Source organism: Lygodium microphyllum, chromosome 21, assembly GCF_053477565.2.
Source record: "Lygodium microphyllum isolate KBCC chromosome 21, Lygodium_microphyllum_v1.1.10, whole genome shotgun sequence".
Classification (NCBI taxonomy): domain Eukaryota; kingdom Viridiplantae; phylum Streptophyta; class Polypodiopsida; order Schizaeales; family Lygodiaceae; genus Lygodium; species Lygodium microphyllum.
The window spans coordinates 99,921,119-99,944,167 of NC_141155.1; the positions used below are offsets into that span (position 1 = coordinate 99,921,119).

Consider the following 23,049-nt stretch of genomic DNA (forward strand, 5'->3'; position numbering starts at 1 on the left):
CCTCTTTCCCCCCACCTTTGCACACACCCACCTCCACCGTATCCCTTCCGGAACTTGTGTTGACATGCAGCTACCCTTTTCCATCCGTCGACACGCGTGCGGGTGTGTACGCGCGCGTGGGTGCTTGTAGTTGATCGTGCGGTTGTTCGTACGCGGCTGCGGGATCTTAATCGTTGGTTGCTGATACGCAGCTACCACGTAGCTTATTTCTGGGTATTTTTTCAGATTTTTAATTCACACACCCGCAAACCCTTTTAAAATAAATTTAAAAAAAAAACCATTGCAAATTTTTTTAAAAAAATCATTCAAAAACACTTTAAATTCTGAACTAAAAATTCCAGAAAAATCTAGGAGACTTTCCTATTATTTCTGCAACCCATGCCCATATTTTTCTAGACCTGTAAAATTCAGAAAAAAATATTTCTGCCCATTTTAAAAATCCAAAATCTTTCCAACTACCCAAAAATATGATAAAAATTCATTCAAAATGCTTAAAACTTCCAAATTAATTTCTGAAAAATTCCTAATATTTTCTTTAATATTTTTATTTATCTTTGGCCTATTTTTCTAAGTGGTCATAATCTTTTATTTCACACCTACATTCCTTCACAATAAACAACACAAATCCATAAAATAACAAAACATCTTTTTCATCCAACATGAACTAAACATCTAAACAAAAAATCCAGATATTTTTGGATTGAGGAGAGCACCTTCTTTGCATTTTCATACACCCACTACCAGGTATTTCCCTTTTATTTGTTATTTTTTTAAAAAGCTACCCCAAAACCCACGGTTAATATAAAAATAAAACATAACCACGAAAAAAAAAACACACAAACAACCTAACCAATACTTAACATACATGAAACCTAAATACCACTATGGCACGCGCATTCGCGCTACACACACATATTTTTTTTAAATTAAAATAAACTCGCCGTTCACTTAGCATGCGCTACGTGCGCTACAGAGACACTTTAATTTTTAATTAAAATGAACCAGCCGTCACAAGAGCACGTGCTGGCAAAAAAGCGCTCCACATCACCTTAATTTGTAATCAATGAACTTGCATTTAGAGACCCTGTTTAGGTATCGCAGTCCGGGATTCGAATTAACGCACCGTTTTCACCTAATAATTGGTAATTAAATTTCTAATAAGGAACCGCCGTTTTCTTGCTAAGGTTTATCACTTAATAAAAATTCACACATTCTTAATAATTTCTTAAAATAAACATTTCATTAAATTAATTCCCCCTCACTGCACTTAATTCCCCTTTTTAACGAACCGGTTTCGTGGGATGGGTATGCGCAGTCATTGGAGTTATTTCCATGGTCCACTACTGGTTTATCAACGATGAAGTCTTGATATGTGTCGGATGTGGTGATGTTTTGGTTTACTGTCTTTGTTACGTTTAAGGGTACGGTGTGTAGTTTTTTCTTTTATTACCTGCTACGGGGTTCTGGGTGTTTGTTTGATGCATAGCATGAAGCTTTCGGTCGCATATGTCTCGAGGTCATGTCGAATTTTTTCTAGGCTGTGGTTTGCTTGGGGTTAGTTGGTCGAGTCACGTTTTATTGTTTTGGTTATTCTCTTATCCTTGGTTTTTTGTATGTTGCTTTGCAAGCATTCTCCTTGATTGTCTGTGTTTGTGGTGTGTGTGTAACCATCTGAATGGCGCCTTCTCATGCTCCTCCCCCTATCCAGTACGTCCCATTAGTTAGTAGGGATTAATCTTCCCTACTTACTTTTGAGCCTCTCACGAAGGCGGGACTCGCTGCTTTTGTGGCTACTTCTTTTCCATTGCTTCTCGAGGATCTGTCGTTATGTGATGAGTTTCTGGCCTCCTACAGCAAGAAGACAGGACTAGTCCAGGGAATTTCTATGACTTTGACACCTCGAGGCTTAGGGAAGGCTCTGTCTCTTCCCTCCAAAGGTGAACCTTTTGTTACCACTCGTCAGCTTTTCTCTAATGAGGAGATTCTGAAGCTGTTACAAAAGCAGACAAGGGAAATGCTGGATGTTAAGAAGGTGATTAACTCTTCAGGAGTTTTCTTTTCTATGATCACTGATCCCGTATGGAAGATGGTCTGTCAGTTTCTCCAGGACAGGTTTATGCCTGCCAAAACGCCATCCCAATATTTGTCCAAAGAGCTTTTCACAGCTTCCAGGATGGTGTTGAAAGGAGTTGCTATTGATTGGAGCACTTACCTCCTCACTAAAATGGATCAACATTTCGTCAAAGTCACCAAGGGTAATGTTACCAATGTCATATATGGATCATATTTGTCTGCCTTCTTGACCTATTCAGGTTTACAGAAGACTGTGCCTCCACCTCCTCCATCAGATCTAGTACCTCCTCCTCCACCTTCAGATGAGTCAGAACCTATTGACATAGAGGATGATGATTCTCCTCCTCCTCTGGTCATACAGCGCAAACGCTTGAAGCGGGTAGCGGATAAAGCTCCTTCAGTACTTCCTTCAGTGCCCATCCCTGCTACCTCTTGCAGTGAACTCCCTGGGTTTCTCACTTGTCATAACCTGTTCAAAGCACATCGAGAAGGATCATTGGACATCTCAGTTCCCTCCCTGCACAGTCTAGTCTCAGGAGATGCCATTCCTTTCCTCTGTAAAGACATTCAGAGTTCCATTGAGTTGTCAGTGTGACAACCTGTGTTCAACAGCTGTACGTGTCTTTTTATGAAGAGCTCATGCAGTCTAAGGACCAGTTGTATCAGGCATCATCCGAGTTAGCTTCTGCTAAGGATACCCTAGCAGATTTGTTTAAACAAATGGAACAACAAACCCACCTGGTTGCCACCCAAAGTGATGAGATCTCTTCTTTGAAGATCCAGCTACTAGAGGCTCAATCCCAGGTTACTAGCCTTTCAGAGGAGAAGGAGAGGATGTCCACAGAAGCGCAGGAGTTCCAAGCTATCTTAGATGACAAACTTTTAGCTTTACAGATTGCTAATGACACAGTGGCATCCCAAGCCTCCCAAATCCAGCAGTTGCAAGATCAACTGGCAAAGTCCTGCTCTGTTCCTCCAAGCCCTAATGTTCCCGTGATCCCTTCTCTTTCACAGCAGGACTTGGCTGCTCTTCAGAGACAGGCTACCTTGTGCCCTCTATTCCAAGATAAAGTGAAAAGATTGCAATCCAGAATGGACTTGTTATGGTCTACATTTGAGCAGTTTCAGGAATATATTCCACCAGACTTTCTTTGTCCACTACCACTTACAGAAGTTGGTCTTCTACATGAAGCTTTCCACGATGGATTTACCTCTTCCAGAGGATGGATGGAGTGGGGCTTGGTCTGCTGAGTTGTTGACAGAGGTAGTAAGGATGGTGTTTGAAGATTATGTCACACCAAATACCATGTTGATGTCATACATGTATCTACGAGGAGACTTGTTAATTCCAGATGAGGTGGATATGGCATGGTATGTGGGGGATGTGGTACTACAGGCTGTTTTGTATGTCAACCATTTGGAGTTGCGCATAGCTGACATGTTCCAGAGTTACTCCTCCAAAGTGACTGATTGTCATGATAATTCCTGGCATCCCATGATTGATTCTGTGGTTCTGAATCAAAGACAAAACACAGCTCCTACCTCTGCCCAGAGAACTAATCAACTGAGGATGGATCTCTTAGCCTATCTTTCAAAACATAATCCGTTTGATTCTACCTTCTTTGATGCCTACCATAGACGATCTCTCTTAGGACCTTCTGTTCCTACCCTCCTATATTACCAACAAATGGCTCACCGATATGCTCTATATCTTTCCCTTTGTCAATCTAATTCCACAACTATTTTACCCCTTCTTTTCCAACCTTCATCTTTCCCTCAAATTCCCATTTTCACATACTGTTCCTTTATTGAGGATAGGGTATTTTCCCCTTCTCCACCCTGTCCTTCTCCATCCATCCATGTACCCTCCACATTTCCTATTTATCAGTTAACACCCTTCCTTAGTGATTCCCTCCAAATTTCTGCCACTCCTTCTTTAACCTTTTCTTCCTTTTATGATTTTGCCTATCCCTCACTTCATCCACTTTTCCTTATTCCATTACCCTCTCCTAACACTTCTATATCTCAACCACCTTAGTTGGTTAGTGACTGTGACGGGTTTGATAATCAGATTTTCAGAAGAAGGGGATGGAGTTCGGATGATTCCCTTACAGGACCTCAGATTAATTGGCCAGTAATTCTAGGAGAATGGACAGCTTCCAATCAAGCTTATAAGAACTATGTTCATTTTGCTCAGCAGTATTCACAGTCTGCAGATCCCTCAGTGAGATTAACTGCTCACTTTGCTTGGTACTTAGCGTATATGCATAGGCACTCTCATAATGATTCCAAGCCTATTCCAAAGTTGTGCATGAATGTCAATGTGAGCATTGATTCCCAACAGCTGGATATATTGTATTTTCATGCCCTTTGTTTGCCTAGCAGATACCTGGTCCTGTTGGAAAGGATGTGTTGTCTTCAGTTTTTTCAAAATCCTCCCAAAACCTTTGTAGATGAATCCTTGTCTATGGATCGTTTCCGACAACATCAATCTTTCAAGAGGGATCATCTTCATTGATACCTTTCCAATGTATGGTGGATGATTTTTAATGAAAATCTCTCTTTTTGGAGGAGTCATTCAGATGGTTGTGTTGTATTAGTGTTTGTGTTGTGAGTTCATTTATGTAATACGAGCGTGGTGGTTTCTTATTGGATTGGATTTCGTGTGTGAGCTACATTTTGGTGAATTGTGGTATTGAGGTCGTGGTTGCAGAGTTGAGGCTGATGCTGATGAAGAAGAACAAAACTCTTATATCCTTTACAAATTTGTTGTGATTTCCTAGTTTGATAAGCGGTGTTAATGTATAAAGGGTTTTCCTTTCTTTGTATTTTTATATCAGAAACAGGTTATAAGTTGAGGTCGTGGTGGATGGATTCTTTTTGAAGAGATATTGACCGATCAAAGTTGAGCTTTTCCTTGAACTTGTATTCCCTTTTTCCTGGGTCGCGAGGACGCTTCCTTATTAAGTGTGGGGATATGTTGAGTGTTGAAATGACTTGTTTTTTGACTGATTTTTGTTGTTTTTGAGAGCTGAATGGTTGATTTTATGAGATGATTGATTGGTTTAGAAGTGATTTGAGAGTGTTTTGGATGATATTGATTGTGTTTTGGAAGTTCATGATGTTTATCAGTGGAGATATGTGGTTCTGTGATGTTCTAATAGGTTCTGTATACCTTCTGTTTTGTTCTGATTGTCTTCTGTAAGGAGGGATGGAGTATTGATTGATGAAGATTGAGATCCTGTGAAAGCTTATTGAATGGTTTGTGAGAGTTTGGAATGGTTTGAGTATGAGTTATGTGGTATTGATGACCTTCTGTAACCTTCTATAGGTCTTCTGTAGAGCCTCTGTCTCTGTTTCTGTTCTGTTCTGTTCTGTACTGTAGCTGTTCTGGTACTGTTCTGTGACTGTTCTGTATGCTTCTGTATGTGTTCTGATGGATGAGAGTGTAGCTTGGGAAAGTTTTCTAGCCTTGGAAAGAGGTGAATACAAGTGCAAAAGAGCTGAAAGAAGTAGCTGCTGAAGACTCAAGTGAAGACTAGAGTGAAGTGACAGTAGTGAGCTATGAAAGGACACTGTAGTGGCTATGGTGACTCTTCATATCAGACATACCTCTTGGGAGGGGTATCCACGACCTAAGAAGGATTATTGAGAGTGATTTTTGAGAGATTGTAGTGAGGATATGATGTATTATTGATGGGGAGAGAGAGAGAGAGTCAGAGATAGCCAATTCTACTCAAACAGAGTGATTGTATATGAGAGATTGAGAGGGAAGACTATGAAGATATTGAAGATGAATACTATGTGATGTATTTCCATTCAAAGATGGTGTATTCCTTTGCTTTCTTTGTTCTATTGATGGATTTTGTGAAGATATTGAAGAATATGGTTGATTCTATCAAATCCGTGGGAGATCTACATGATGCTGTATGAAGATTTGTTGTGCCTGGTGTTCTTTTCTTCATTGTGATCATATAAAACATAATAAACAAGCTTGTTGATGTTACAAGATAGATTTTCTTGCAAGAGAATTCCCTTTTCCTTGGTGTTCCTCTTGGGGCTCCAATGTATCATACCATAATGCTTTTAAACTAATTCGTGAGATTAGAAAAATAAGTTGGAATAATCACATGCTAGTATGCTTCATTAGTATACAGTTTATAGTTGTATGCTTCATCATTATGTCTTCAAAAAAGTTGATTTATCTTCATAGTGGTGAAATCTTGACCTTACTATGATATGTATAACATAAAATAGTTTATATGACCTTTGAAATTTTATTTCGTTATTTTAAACTTATGAGCTTATTGTTATTGATAGTGACAAGTTGCATTTGAAGTCATGGCCTTCTCGACAATAATTGGGCGCCCTAAAAAGGATTCTCAGCAATTGAGCCTCTCAATGGCTTTTATGCGAAAGAGAAAATCAATAGAGAATATACCCAATAGTGTTGGAGACAATGATGTTCCAAATGCAAGCTCTAGTGCATACACACATCCTTCAAGGAATGTGAGTGTGGACCTCAATGTGAGGTTAGAAGAGGAGGAAGATAACATTCACATGGAACAAAATGTGAATGTACTACAAAGCATACAAGAAGTAAGAGAACAATATGAGGCACATGTGGATGCAGTTTTAGACTATGAAGGTTCAATGTCAAAAAAAGCAAAGGGCTAGCGTGTGTATCAGGAACATTGGAAGGTGTACTTTCCATGGAGCTATGCTACACATGATGCAGATGGCAAACAAAGAATTCACTGCAAGATGTGTACACACTTTAAGATGAGCAATGTTTTTGCTAATATTGGTAGCATAGTTCTCCAACGACCATCATTGGAGATGCATGAAAAGTCCAAAGAACACAACAAAGCAAAGTTCTTATGGGCAGAGAAAGAGCACAAATCAACTTTACCTCTTGATACACATTTACAAAATATGGATCAAGAAGAGGTAGACAAAAGGGTTGCATGGATTAGAGTGTTGCTTCAAGTGATGTATTTCATTGCAATCAAGGATAAGCCTCTTTCAGACTTTCAAAAGAATGTTGAGGAATTAGTATTTTTTGGGGCACCATATGTACCTAGTCAAGCAAGTTATGCATCCTATCTTTCTTCATCTTCTGCTCATATATTTTTGGAGGCATGCTACAAATACTTGTATGAGAAAGCAAAGGCATAGATTTGTGAAAGTCCCTTGTACTCACTTATAATGGTGGATGAGAGCACCGATGTTTCTAACGATCACCACATGATCGTATGTATCACATATTTATGTGATAAAGGCAATGGATATGTACATAATAGATTTGTTTCATTATTGAAAACACAAAATGGAACAACGAAGGGATTGTATGATGGGTTCTCAGAGTTTTTACAAAGCTTTGGTTTATCAAAATCTAAGCTTGTAGGATTTTCCACTGATGGATGCAGTGTAATGCTTGGGCAAAATAGATTAGTCAACCGATTTGCATGAGAGGTACCACACTTAGTTGGAGTCCATTATATAGCACATAGAGATACATTGGCAGTTAAGGATGCTTTGTCTACATTATCTATCTTTGAGATAGTAGAAACGGCCGCTCGAAAGTCTTACAAATGGTTTAGTAGTTCTTACAAAAGGCATGGAGAATTGAAAGATTTAGCCATTGAATTTGAGCTACTAGCTCATGATCTCTTGAAGGTGCATGAGATTCGTTGGCTCTCAAGAGGACAAGTAGTAAAAAGGCTTGTTACATTGATGCCAGCTCGATTGCGTATATGGATGAGGGAAAATGCAGAGCTGTATATGTTGTTCATCTCATTCAAGATTGAATTCTTCCTACATTTGTTAGCTGATGTGGTACACTACTTAAACCTACTAAATAAAAAGTTCCAAGTTGAACAAGTAGATATAACTTCAATAGGAAGAGAGCTTATGGTCACTATAGATATTCTAGAGGCATGCTTCTTATTGGGAGACTTTGGTCATGGGACACAATATCTCACAAAGTTTTATTAGCAAGTTAAAGATGGATACATGCATTTTCCAATCAACAATGCTGGAGCTATGGAAATGCATACTCTTCATAATAATCAGCTAGGACCTAAGGATAAATGTAGCCGATTGGCAACTTGGGAGAGCTGCATTGAAATTGGCAAGCAATTTGTACAGAAAGTTATTTCTGCACTATATGTGAGGTTTGTTGATTTAAAGCTATTTGAGGCTACAAAGATATTTAGCCCTAAAGATAACCCACATGATGCCCATGGATGCTACACAATGGGTGCAATTTGGATAAATGCCTTATTAGAAAAGTTTGGGACCCTTGTTGATGTTGATCCATGCAAGCTTGAGTATGGATACTTTATGGTGAAGTTAAAGAGGACATGTCCAAGTCAAAATATGCATGTTGCATGGCAATTATGTGGGCATGATATTGAGTCTGATCAATTGGAGAGATGAAAATGTTATGGCGTTCATGCTTACTTATTGATGCAAGCATAGTTAAATGAGAGAGAGGATTCTCTAAAATGAATCATATCAAGTCCAATGATCGCAATAGGATGTCATTGGAGACCTTGAATCAACTCAGGTTTCTTTCATATAATGGTGCTAAAGACCCTTTGGATGTTGATTGGGATGCCATCTATGCCATGTGGGATGGATTGAAAGCTCATCGTAATGTCAATGTGGTAGGAACAGAGTTGGTGTAAGAAAGCATGAGTAATGGTATGCTTTGATTGTGTTGCTATTTTGATATGTGATCATGGATTATTATAGAACTATCTTGTTTTCCTTTTGAACTAGCTTAATTGAACTCTAGCCTTCCTCCTAGCATTACACTTTATTCTCATGATGTTATTTACAATTTTATTTTGTTATGCTTAAAATCATTAGTTTATTAGTATACTAAGTGTAGAAAATTTTATTTTATCATTGTTGGTATTATAGTTTTGTAAATAATAATGAACATGAAAAGGCAAGAAAATAGCCCAAAGAGATTATTCTTTTAGCTAGAAAGGCAAATTTTAGAAAAGGCGACTCTCAAAGGGCAAAGTTTTGAAAAAGCCCTTCCATAAGAAAGGGACTTACTAGCCTTTCACATGAAAAAACCTAGGGTACTTGCAAAAATCATGCAAAAAATACAGGTTTTCAAAGATGCGTGGGAGGAAAACGTGGGTCTCTCGTTGAAAATGAGCCCGCCACACGACTATTTTTCTTGTGTGATGTCGGCTCGCCCTTGAAACGGCTCGGGTAGATTCTTAGGTCAAAGAACGCGTGTGTGACTGGAGGCGGCTTCAGTCCATATAACATATAAGTCGCGGGACGGAAATCAGTAGCGATTCTCGAAACACGGATAAGCAGCCGTAATAAGATCTACACACACACGCAGACACAGCGGCAAGAAGGTAAGGTCTAGAGAGGAGGTGAAGAGATGGAGGACGTGCTGGTGTGGAGTCCGATATGGGCGTCCCTGCCGCTGGCGGGTCTGCTGGTGGTTTTAGGGGCGGCGTGGATAGACGTGGCGGCGGCGGTCGCTGCTGCGTGGGCGGCGGCGTTTCTGGGATGGGTAGCTCATCGCAGTCGCAGCCGCAGCGGCGGCAAGGCAGTGGTAAAGGGCCGGATGCCACCGGGACCGATGGGCCTGCCCGTAATCGGCCACCTGCACCTGGTAACCACCCTCCCGCACAAGGCCTTCTACGAGATGTCCAAGAAGTACGGGCCGGTGATGTTCCTGCGCCTGGGCAGCGCCGCCCCGACGCTGGTGGTGTCGACGGCGTCGACCGCCCGCGAGGTCCTGCACCTCCTGGACGAGCCCTTCTCCCACCGCCCCCACCTCGAGTTCGGCGACCGCCTCCTCTACGGCAGCCGCGGCTCCGTCATGGCCGAGAATAACCCCACCTGGCGCGCCACCCGCCGCCTCTACGCCACCCAGCTCATGTCTCCCCGTAGCGTCCAGCTCTGCAAGGACGTCCGCGACGACGAGACCGCCGCCATGATCCGCTCCGTCATGTCCGGCCGCCACCGCCCCGTTTCCGAGGGCGTGCCCATCCGGGAGGTCATCTTCGACTACACCCTCAACGTCCTCATGCGCCTCCTCTTCAGCGAGCGCGCCGACGGCCGCCTCGCGGGCCTCTCTGACATTGTCCTCGAGACGTCGGGCCTCTTCACCCTGCCGATCGTCGGGGAGCTCATCCCGTCCATCCACTGGTTCGACCCCTTCTCCACCCGCAAGAAGATCGACTCCGTCCACAGCCGCTTCAATTCCATCATCGAGAGCCTCGTGAAGGCGCGCATCGAGCAGCCGGCGGAGCAACACCCTGCGGACATGCTTACCACCATGCTCGCCTCCACCGACGACATTCTCCTCGTCAAAGCGATGATCATGGTACTGAACTAGTTAATACGTCAATCTTTTGTTCGCTAACATTAAATGCTAAGTCCTAAGGTGTCAAGGGACGATGAAGACTACAAGGCCAAGTCCTTTAGCTTCGAAGCATGATCCGATCCTCCTCTTCACATTTTCTCCACATGTTGGGAAAGAAAAGGGACTCCTTTCCCTTGTTTTGTTCCTTAGATATAAAGGCCAAGAGTGGGGTCAAACATATAAGTTAGTAGACTTTTTACATTTCAAATAAGTATAGTTTGTTGGGTGTGAGATACCTATTTTCTGTCGTACTTGCTAAATTTATAGTCACCTCTACTTTTGAATGCAAGTAGAGACTAGACGTATGGTAATACTCTTAAGTCCAAACTTCTAACTTCTTAGGTGTTGAAACACAATCCTATCTTCCTCTCCCAATCCATTTTCCCACGTTGGGAGAGGAGCCCCTTTTCCTCATTTTGTCTTATTGAACTTTATTAGCTTTTGCTTGAACACATCGTTAGATTGTTGTAGAGACACTCTATACTTAGAGTTAGTTAGGTGTGTTTGGGGGCAAGGGGCTACCAAACCCCACCCTTGACTACAAGGGACAAGCTACCTAGGTGTGGTTGGGGGAAAGGGGCTATTAAACCCCACCCTTGACCGCAGGATCTTTGCCCCCAACCATACCTAGCTTGATGTGGAATCCTTCCCTAGAGGGATCTCATTGTAATTCACAATGTGACAATTGTAATGGGAATTATCTCATTTAATTCACGATGTGAATTCGCTTAAAAGCCGTGACACATTGTAATGGGAAATATTTGTATGAAACCTCTAATGAGCTAGTGTAACTATATTAATCGTGATTGCGTTGTTATCTCTAGGAATTGCTGATTGCCGGGACTGAGACCACATCGTCGACGGTGGAATCGGCCATGGCGGAGGTGATGCGCAACCCAGGCATCCTGAAGAGGCTGAGGGAGGAGCTGGACAGCAAGATCGGGGGGAAGGCGCAGGTGGAGGACGAGGACCTGGGGAGCTTGGAGTACCTGCGGGCGGTGATAAAAGAGACGTGGCGGCTGTACCCGCCAATCCAGATGCTGCTGCCGCACCACACCAAGCAAGAGGTGACAGTGGGCGGGTACCACGTCCCGGCCAACACGCGCCTGTTCGTGAACGCGTGGGCGGTGGGGCGGGACGAGAGCGCCTGGGTGGAGCGCGTCCACGACTTCTGGCCGGACAGGTTCGTGGGCGCAGACGGCCCCTCCAAGGACGTCACCATCAGCAGCCCCACCTTCGAGCTGCTGCCCTTCGGTCGGGGGCGGCGATCCTGCCCTGGCCTGCACTTGGGTACTTCCTTCAGCCACCTTGCGCTGGCCAACCTCATCCATCGCTACGACTGGACTCTCCCGCCCTCTTTCTCCGTCTCCATGGAAGACCGCCCCGGTGGTAGCTTCGCCCTGGCTAACCCCCTCCTTGCCATCCCCACACCCAGAAAGTAAGCACATGAAGGTCAGAAGGCCACATCGCACCCAACGCGCATCTATTTCCTCGTTTGTTATATTTTTTCCCCGTTTCTTTTCCTCGCCAAGAAAATAAACAAGACCATGTAATCAGAAGGATCGAATTATTAGGCTATCCTTGTATATTGATAACCATCTCTAGGCGGAGCAAAACAATTCCATGAGCTACAATATGAACGAACCAACTTGTTCCTTAGTAACAATGGGGTTTGTCATAGCTCAAAGGTTGGTGCTTGGGTTTGAGGGTGTTTTTGAGTTTGAACCTTGAGTAGACCGCCCACAATATTATCAAAGGTTAACCACGCATTACAAAAAAGGGCTTCTTTCTTAGTGATGGGAAAGATATAAACAAATGCAATGGCTCGCCTTGTGAAAAAAGAGGCACATAATTTTTGTAGTATCACAACCTTTTTCCATGATTGTGTTATGCTCTCAACAAAGGTATGTTGACTTAGTATTGTAAAGGAAATTTTAATGCACCTATAAGTTCTTAATCAAGGGGATCTTCCAATCAAACACTCAAAAATAATAACATAGAACAATGTAACATGGAAAATTGTGTCAATTAATGGATAAATATGTACAAGAAGAAGCACGATTCCCAAATGCGGCAACATAGTGTGGTACAACATTGCTTATATCCTACAAATTGGAAATTCAAGGTCTAATAGTGTTTCAAAACTTAGATACAAACTAGGATAGCATTCTTAAGGCCCTTTGAAAAGGGAATACCTTGACAAATTTTGTAGCAACCTCCAAAAACAATCATGATCATGCAACTTCACATAGCGTGAAGTTATAAACTTTGTGAGGAAAATCCTTACTAACTCCACACAAAAAGATAGAGAAGGCATTTTGTTTCCTTAGGAGCATATCTTAAGGTATGCTTCTTCAAAAGTGTAGGGAACTCTCTTTCAAATGCTTTCTATTGACCCTAATAGGTGTTTGAATGTAACTTTGCTTTTTTGCCAATTTGCTTATGATTATCCACTAAAGTCATCCCTGGTTGACTACTTTAGACATCTCTATTGACATAAACTTGAAAACTATCCTATTCATCTATTCTCAAGTACCAATAGGATCATGCACTCTAATTTACTTCCAAAAAGCAATGAAGCCACTAAGGCATTCTTCGCATGTTGCCAAGAAGAGGTGGCATCCAAGTGATCCTATCATAAGAATCCACTTTACTTAACCACCTTTGAATCTTCTTCCAAAGGGGTTCTATATACTTGTAGTCTCAAAATGAGTGCTATGAGTCTTCCTCAGCATTGAGATAAAATTGGGATACTGTAGAAATGTGCATCTCTAGTTAATTGATCTACTTGCAAACAAGTTTATCATAGTGATGTTCCAAAGAAGGTTAAATTTTCTAAAGAAGGTAGCATCCCAAGTAGTCTCTAATGACTTTTTTAATACTGTTTGGTGGTCCCAAGGGCCTATTTTGTTTGGACCAAAAGCACTTGACGTTGATTTGCCAAATGTAAAACTTCCTTACCACTTTCCTTACCACTTCAAATATATATACCTATTTTCCTATTTCAAAGAGTTTTCTCTTGAATGTTTGGATTTAAAGTCGTCTAATTTAGGTTAGTCTCTACACTACTCCTAGTACTATCTTGTATATTCATGCTACCTAGATGGATTATGTCTTGAAAGTATGAGATATTTTTTAAGTAATGTGAAGTGAATTTGCAACCCTTTCTAGACTTGTGAGACTTGCAAGGACCCATTTGGTGATATTCTCTAAAACTCATAGTGAGATTTTGATCAATGAGCCATTTGAGCATGAGTGGGCTAGAGTATGGCTAGCCAACTCATGTCTAGATAGTCTCTAGAACTCATAGCAAGAGTTTGATCAATGAGCCATTTGAATATGAGTGGTTGGTATAGGCTTTTGATATCAAACCCCACTAGTAGACTCATTGTGAGTTGTAGGAGACAAATTCTTAATCATATTGATTGGTTTTTGTGACCATGTTGACTAAAATGACCTATCTTGCAAAATTGTCTCCAGTTTTCAAGCAAAAAAGCCAAATGAAGTATTGTCTCGATGATTAGAGGAGACCTAGATATACTTAGGACTAGCTTTGCAATTAGACTCCAAAAATAAAGACCACCTAGAGAGCATGCTTTGATTTCTCGATCATGTTGAGTGGATTCAAGGATCACCTTGACTAAATGGACATGTATTTGTCTCATCTCACAGAATTGACTATAACAATCTTAATGAGAATAAGGCTAGCTTTGCCAAGGTGCTACCATTAATAGTAAAACCCTAGAGGTAGGATTCACAACCACTACCAAGCCCTCCACAATAACCACCCCGACTCAAGGTATGATCATCTCAACTCAATTAGTACGACCACCACGCTTAGTCAAAATTTACATTTTTCTCAATTCTTAGACACTAGCTACAAGTTATTGACATTGTAGACATCATGTCCTAACACAATGTATCCCTGAGAACCTCTAAATTGACCAATTTTGCTAAAAGGCTTACTAAAAATAGCAAGAAATGTTAATCTTTGGTGAATTATTTGCATGAGCTTAAACTGAATTTGGGGTGGAAAGCACATGTTCATTTTTCTTGATTGAGAGTATTTCAAAGAAGTTGTGCTTATATTAGTGAGCTAATCTTACCCTAAGTACGTTTGAGCTAAAATTATTGATTTGAAAGTGCTAACTCAGGTAGGAAAGACTCAAAATTGACAATTGAAAACCCATTTTTGGGAAGAAAGGATTCAAAGTCAAACATATAGCTCATTATGCAAACAAAAATAAGAAACAAAGGGGGAAAAGGAGGCTAACTTAGAGAGAGAGAGAGAGAGAGAGAGAGAGAGAGAGAGAGAGAGAGAGAGAGAGAGAGAGAGAGAGAGAGAGAGAGAGAGAGAGAGAGAGAGAGAGAGAGAGAGAGAGAGAGAGAGAGAGAGAGAGTGTGTGTGTGTGTGTGTGTGTGCAAGGCTAAAACTAAACTAAGAAATATTAATAGAGAAAATAGAATTGAGCAAAAGTACAATAATAAGAGGAGAAAAGGAAACAAAGCGGTTCAAGAACTAAAATTACCATTACTCTTGATGGAGCCAAGTACAAACTAGCAAGGAATTTATATAAGAACTAGAGCATAAAATTCAAATCCTTGCAACGTTCCAATGAAAAAGGCAAATCTAGCCATATGATAAGGGTAAAGGTGGAAATTCTAAAGTAATTATGCGTTTGACCTTGGCTAGGATTTAGGACAAGAGGACAAACCACAACCTTATTGAGATGGCAAGCTCAACATATGTGGACATTGATGATGAACCATCTTGTTAGAAAGGTCTACATATCTACACTTAGCACACCCATGGTCATTATGATCCTCATATGGCCATTGACTTATCACTTATTATTTTTGGTTAGTTACACCTACCTATAGTTGGCTTAGTTATGGTGCCAATTTATTAATATAGTTAGTTATGCATTGTTTGACTTAGGAGACAATTCCCTTTATGCTATATCTTATCTATACTTTGTGTACATTACATTTTGAGAGGAATAAGTAAAAAAAATAGGAAGACAACATTTTGGCCTCCATCTCTCTTCTTCTATTATTAAGTGAGCTTCCTCTTATGTGTATTGTGTGTGTTCGATGGAGTAGCTCAAGGGACTCCCCCAACAATGTAATTTGTGATATGATATAAGAGTGGTATCTCTGAGACAACCTAGTTTTAAAGATTCAAGTGAAGAAGGAGCAAGGATTCAACCAAGCACGCAATTGGTATGAAGCTTTATCGTTGGTCTCAAGAGCAAACCACCAAGACCCACCATGGATTGCTTATTGCTTCAAGCGTTTCAAGCCAAGAGCTATGGCTACATCTCACATAGCCGTGTGGACTCTTCCACACACCAATGTAGTAAGTTTACCTTTGAATCCAATCGAGTACCTCCTTCCATGAATCCTCCGATAGATCAATGATTCAAGATGCGCCCTCAAGCAAGATCCATTTCCAACCTCTGAGCTTCGACCTCCATAGCCATGCGTGCAAGAAGGGGAAAGAGAAGAAAAATATGATGAAGAGAGGAGATGAAGAGCTTCTCCACGGTCCCTCACTTTCTCACACTCCCTCTCTCCCTCTCTCATGCACAAGAAGGAAGCAAGAGCAAGAAGCAAGAAGCAAGAAGAGAACAAGTTTGGCCACACACAAGAATGAGCTTCTTCATTCATTTCTTAACTTTTATGCATACCCTTATCCCGTTCTTGGGCAACTATCCCCTTTTTGGTCCTCTACTCTCTTTTCTTCTTCTTCCTATTAGTGTAGGCCTCAACCCGCGCCTCTCATTTTTTACAACTTGCATGGCCGATACTCTTTTACAAAATGAATCGCAATGTATATAGTGTCTTTCTTGCTAGCATATTAAGGTGTACTTATTCTTGTGTGCTTCTTTTCACATTTGAGACTTTTTCCAGCACTTCGTGTCTTCAAATTTTTCTGAGTGCGCACACCTTTGTCCTCTATCTTTGTCTTGCCTTGGGACTATCTTCCATTTTTAATTTTTTAACTTTCCCGCCGTCTAGGTCTTTAAGGGTGTAACATTACCTCCCTCCTAGTTGGGTGCCAATCCCATGGCACTTGATGGTATGGATTAAAATTTTAGAGGGTTGGTGAAGAATGGTTTTTGGGGTCATTGGGGAGGTGGGTCACATGAAGAATACTCTATAAAGTGAGTTTGGGAGGTTGTTGATAATGGTAAAGACAGATGATTGGTTGAAGAAGGCCTTTGTAGGTATTGGTTTGCAGTGCCACCGTACAATGTTCTTGAAAAGAAAAAGAGTGCACCTCCTAGGGGGTTGTGTCTACCTTACTGTGTAGTGCATTGTGCAAGTGATGGTGGAACTAGGAGATGGGTCGCGACCCATAGGCAAGCCTAAGGTGTTGTCCCACACTTGAGGACCCAGTTCATGTAAATGGAGGTGCTATGAGTGACTTAGGGAGATAGATTTATCAATTATGTCCTACTCTTGATGTGCCCTAAGTTGTGATGTGGGGGAGGGGCAAGGTGGTCCCTAGGTGCATTGTGCTTGTGACGCTCATAGAGTACATATGGGTTGATTTCATTGTTGTGTTCCTTTTCTTTCCACTTCTATATCTTCTTTTCCTTTTTCTTTTTCATGTCTTTTTTATTTTATTTTATTTTTTAAATATTTTTTTGAATTACAAAGGGAGGCATGAGGAGAATTATTTGAGGAAACCTGCTATTGATGGGTGTAGGTCCCTTTCAATAATGAAGATCATGCTTTCTTCAGGGGTCGAGACATTTACATTGTAGATTAGAGAAAAGTCATACCTACAATGCACATCCTGATTGAAGTAAACTCCAATCCTCCTCAAGTAGGGCATGTAGGTAGGATCATCCCTTTCATATGGTAAGGTGCTATAGAAAGCCATCTAGGCCTCTAAGTTAGAGTCCCAGATGTTTATGTGCCACTTACGATGAGCCTCATATCCTTCCACTCTCCAGGGTACCTCTACCGCCTTGTATTCCCAATAATCTACAAGTTGAGCCTCAAAAGGGGGGCTCGGTTCATGCACTTGTTTGGAATGGGCCAAGCCTATAAGCTAAGTCTTCGACTCTATCCTCATGCTTGATTGTCCATTCCTCTACTTTCTCTTTCATATGCTCTAGCCCTTGATTTTGGTACTAGGCTAGAGTGGTGATTACTTGCTCATGTTCCCGTCACAATACTTGCATTTGTTGTTGCTCCTATTTTCTATGCTCTACTTGCTTCCTTAGTATGGCATGTTCATGGAGAGCTGCTTGAAGTTGGTCGTGCAGCTCTACCATATTCTTTGTGGTCTCCTCATCTCTTTGAGTCTTTGCCTCATGCAACTCTTTTCTTGCCTCCTCTCATTGCCTCTTCAACTACTCCTTTTCTAGCTTGAGGCACTTCTTTTCCTTGGAGTTGAAGGTGCACATTTCTTCTAGGGCTATATGGTGTCTCTTTCTTCATCATACTGATCTTTCAAGCTTTCTTCTCCTTGCATTGCCTTTAAGGCATCTTTCAATGCAATCATTTCCCTGTTGATGATGGTCATCACCCTCGTTTTTTCCACCCTGTAGGTTGCAAAGGTCATATTCTCTTCTTCTAGCTCTACAAGCACGACCTTTTTCTCCTTAATAATATTGTTGAGTTGGATTTGAATTTCTTTTACCAACTCCTCGTAATCTTTAGTGTTGCACATGGCTGAAGACACCAAAGTAGTTGACACTTCCAAAAGGGGTACCTTTAGTCTTGTTGAGAAATAATAAATGATGTATGCTCTAGGAAGAGATGTCCTGAATCCCATATCACTACAAGGGTACACACATATAGCAACGCTAAGTAGCGACGCTTTTTTTTGGCGTCGGTATTAGCGTCCCTAAAAACGTCGCTATTTAGCGATGAAAATAGTGATGTTTTTAGCGACTCTAATAGCGACGACTTACTACGGTAACATTTCGCCGAAACCCGAACATTTCTTTCATATGAGCGCACGAAGGCGGAGAGAAAGAGAAAGGGAGGTGAGCAAGAGAGGGAGGTGAGTAAGGGAGGTGAGCAAGGAAGCAAGCTGCGAGCCGCACGTGAGGAGAGGAGCGTCGCCCGCACGAAGAGGTCGTGGAAGAAGAAGAGAGCACGATGGTATGTCTTGTTTGGTTTCTTTACCATCTTTGTTTTGCTTTGCAATGTAGGTTAGAAAGTGTTGGTTTCTCTTCGATCTTTGTGTTGCTTTGTGTTGCTTTGCAATGTAGGTTAGGAAGTGTTGAAAGAGAGAGAAATGGAAGCGAGTGTTTTCAAAATTTTTCTTGTGTTGGTTTTTATTCTTTGCAATGTAGGTACGAAAATGTATGTGTGTGAGCATAGTTTAGAGCCGACCTCAAAGATAGATAAGTTTAGAGCCGAACTCAAAGAGATAGGTATGAAAATTAAAAAAAAAAGGCCTAAAATATATATAGTGGAGTGGTCCCAATATACAATATAGAATCGTTATTAAATTATCATTCCATTACATCGCAGTCAAGATGTCTAGCACTCACGACCAACATGGTGGTGATCGTGAGGCTTGGCTCAATCAACATGTCCCCTGTCCATGCATGCAATGCAAATTGGCCATTCGTCGAAAATGTCGTTTGTCCATACAGCATGTGCAACAGTATGGAGAGTTTCGAGTTGAGATAATCGACCAAGCAGTCTTGAATTACGAGATTGCGGTAAGTTCTCTCTCATTACGTACTATATGACATGTAATTGATTTAAGTATAACAGTTTGGGGTTATCTTAGAAGTTAGCTCCTTAACGTCCTTTACAGGGTCAGGGCCATGTCGATACATTGCAGTCCGCAGATCTCTTGCATCCAGTAAGACGGGTTCGTCCGCGCTCTATACAAATGCCGTCCGAGATAACTGTCTCATAGAAGGTGATAACTCTCAACCCCCTTCTATGGGTGAGAATGCTGGAGACATGGACGATCCTCCTGCTTTTTTGGAGCCCGAGTTAGAGGACATGATCGAATCATTGCTTCCGATGGACTCGGAATCCCAAGATCCTTTAATTGCGGAGGCTGCCATTCCATTGTATGATGGGAGTCGGGTATCCCGTTTGAAGACACTTCTTGCATTGTTGAGCATACAAACAAAGTATGGATGGGGCGATGTGAGTGTGACAGATCTATTCAGGTATATTATGATGTGTATGATTCTTTATTGAAAGCCATTAAAATGTGCTATGTAGTACTCTAATAACGTGCTTCATTGCAATTTGTAGAACGTTGAAATCTTACATTTTGCCTACCCAAAACACGATGCCTGAGTCTCGTGACGATGCAAGACAAGTGCTGCGAAAGCTAGGCATGGATTATAATTGCATTCATGCTTGCCCCAATGATTGTGTTCTCTTCCAGGGAGAGTTTGAATTGTTGGCCACATGTCCCAAGTGCGGTGCGGACACGTATCGAAATGACTTGCAAGGACAGACTATTCCGTAGAAGGTTTTGAGGCACTTTCCGTTGATACCACGTGTTCGTCACATTTTTTGGACCAAGAGTTTTGCAAATTTGACTACATGGCATGCGGAAAATCGATCCACTGATGGTGTACAACGTACACCAGCTGACTCAGAAGCATGGCATCACATCCCTGACTTTGCAAAGGAGGCGAGGAATCTATGATTCAGTCTTGCCATGGATGGGGTAAATCCTTTTGGTTTACGTTCCACCTCCTATAGTGTATGGCACTCTCCGCAGAAGGTTTTGAGGCACTTTCCGCCGATACCGCGTGTTCGTCACATTTTTCAGACCAAGAGTTTTGCAAATTTGACTACATGGCATGCAGAAAATTGATCCACTGATGGTGTACAACGTACACCAGCTGACTCAGAAGCATGGCATCATATTGACGAGACTTTCCCTGACTTTGCAAAGGAGGCGAGGAATCTATGATTTGGTCTTGCCATGGATTGGGTAAATCTTTTTGGTTTACGTTCCACCTCCTATAGTGTATGGCCCGTGGTCCTTGTTAACTACAATATACCGCCATGGCTTTCCACCAAGAAAGGACACCTTTTGCTCAGCTTGCTTGTGCCTGGACGATACAAAGTCAAGAATATGGATGTCTACCTCTCTCCATTGATTGATGAGCTAAAGGAGTTGTGGGAGGGAATTGTAGTGGAGGACATGAGCAAACATATTGGTAGGTGATCCACAACTATAAGGGCAGTTCTTATGTGGACCATGCATGACTTTCCAGGTTATGGAGAATGCTATGGTAAAGCGTGTTTTCTTATTTTGCTAGTTTTCTTTGAGCGATGTTGGTGTTATGACATGCCTAATTGTACATGTGTGTTCTGCAGGGCTAGTCACGTCAGGTTACCATGCATGTCCTCTGTGTGGACCAAGGTTGGATTCTCGTATGTCAAAATCTATGAAGAAGATGGTATTTGAGGGACATCGGGATTTTTTGCCAGAGGGTCATGTCATGAGAGAAGGATTTCTTGGTCGCCCTCCTGCGAGAATGAACGCACTGAGTTGGTTTGATCGGAGGATGGTGGACCAAGACTCGCTTCCCAGTGGAATGCGACACTTCTCAATTTTCTATGAGCTGACTTATTGGAAAAAACTGAAAATTAACCACCTTTTAGATCCCATGCACATTTTTAAGAATGTGGGTAGCTTGCTATGGGACCACCTCACTGGGCAGCGAGACACACTAGGAGTGAGGATGGATTTGAAAGCAGTGGGAAAGATGAAACCATATTGGCCTGTAAATATAAGTGGCGTCGATAGTCAAGTGCAATTGCCACGCGCTCCTTGGGTTTTGTCTGGCAATGAAGTGCGACGAGTAAAGGAAAACATCAAGTCCTTTCGCACGCCGACTGGCCTAATGCATTCTCTCAAGACAGCATTCACAAAGGATGACCAATTGATAGGACTCAAATCCCATGATTGGCATAAGATGTGACAGGTATGTACGGTATGAGGCTGCGTATGGCATGATTCTGCATATTAGATTTCAGAATCTCCGTTTGCTTATACACAATATTAATTACATGGTTTTCACAGTTCGTATTGCCGATCGCAATCGCGGGGTCTCTGACATCGGAGGTACGGACAACCATTTACAAATTGTCCGAGTTGGTTCAGTTTGTCTCCCAAAAAGAGATTCACACATCATCGATTGAATCCGCAAAATGCATGGCAGTAGAGACTGCTTGTCTTTTGGAGAAGTATCTTCCCATTAGCATGCTCACAATACAAACCCATCTTCTAGTGCATATTGTAGATGAATTGCAGGTTGCAGGTCCAGTCCATAGTCGATGGATGTTTTTCCTTGAACGGTTCATGAAGACCTTAAAGGGATTTGTGCGACAACGGGCTCGTCCTAAGGGTAGCATGGTTGAAGGTTGGTTAGTGTCGGAGGCCTTGGTGTACATTTCTGAGTGGTTGTCCACTGTGGACCGGGACAAAGGCTTGATATGGTCACTTAAGGAGGATGATCGTCTGAATGGAGATGTCCTAGTGGGAAATGGAATAGAGAAGAAGATGGACGCATCCATGGAGTCCAAGGTGAACCGATTTTGTATGCTGCATAGCGCTACGATGGAGAAGTGGCTGCAACGGTATGAGGATGCTCGCGCTGAGCGAGAGTCTGCAAGATCTGGAGTACGCGACAACGGCCCATTCGATATCCGAAGGGCTTAGAGGAGATGCCTCTACTCATGTCCACTAGATGGCTATATGAGGCGCTAACCAAAGCATCTCAAGATGGAGAAACAGTTACTGAAGAAGAGTGGGACTTCTCACGTGGATGCAATCCCAACGTATGGATGCAATCCCAAGGTATGCAATCCCAAGAAATTACAATCTATACTACAAATCGCAACTAATATACTTGTTCTTATCCCAGTATAAGGTCCATAGTGCAGCATGGTCACGTGGACGACATTTCAGAGTAGAGCACATCGACAAGTTACGCTTGACAATGGACTGTGGAGTGATGGCAATGTTTGAGCAGGAAAGCCGACGACGTGCCACAGATCCAAACCGTGTAGTTGCAGAGATGGAGTATTTCGGATGTTTACAGAGTATCCTTGCAGTGGACTATCGAAGTTTCTCCGTGACCATATTTGATGTGCAATGGTTCAAGGTTACTCTCGAAGGAGCAGGTGCAACTATTCGGCGAGGGCCAAGTGGCTTTATTGAGATTGACTCAACGAAGAAGTGGACCGATTTGAGTGATACATTTGTTTTGCCAAATCACTGTGAGCAAGTAAGAGTCCCTAATACTTGATGCGCTTTAGCAATCTCAAAGTGGACTTTTATACTAATCGTAATATGGATCAGGTCATCTTTTTCCCTAATCCGCAACAACCTCAATGATGGTATGTCATTCCCATGACATCTAGGAGTATCCCCGTGTTTGCCAGAACCCCCATACCGATCGTAGAAGAGACACCTTTAATAGCGGCAATGACAGAAGGCATACAAGAAACTAGGATGAATTGCCTGGAGGACCACGACATCTCACCTATGGAGATAGAGGAGATAGAGGATGGGTTTTTTGAAAATGAAGCAGAGTCCTCATTTTGTGGAG

At 41.9% G+C, this 23,049-nt stretch overlaps 1 protein-coding gene across 1 annotated transcript; it reads left to right on the plus strand.

The window, feature by feature from the left end:
* The first annotated feature begins 9,353 nt into the window (after positions 1-9,353).
* Positions 9,354-12,359, plus strand: LOC148018352 (cytochrome P450 71AU50-like). The gene is made up of 2 exons (XM_087662077.1): positions 9,354-10,441; positions 11,305-12,359. Exons 1-2 carry the CDS (start codon positions 9,488-9,490, stop codon positions 11,920-11,922), a joined length of 1,572 nt encoding a protein of 523 aa, XP_087518203.1. The 5' UTR covers positions 9,354-9,487; the 3' UTR covers positions 11,923-12,359.
* The last annotated feature ends 10,690 nt before the right edge of the window (positions 12,360-23,049 follow it).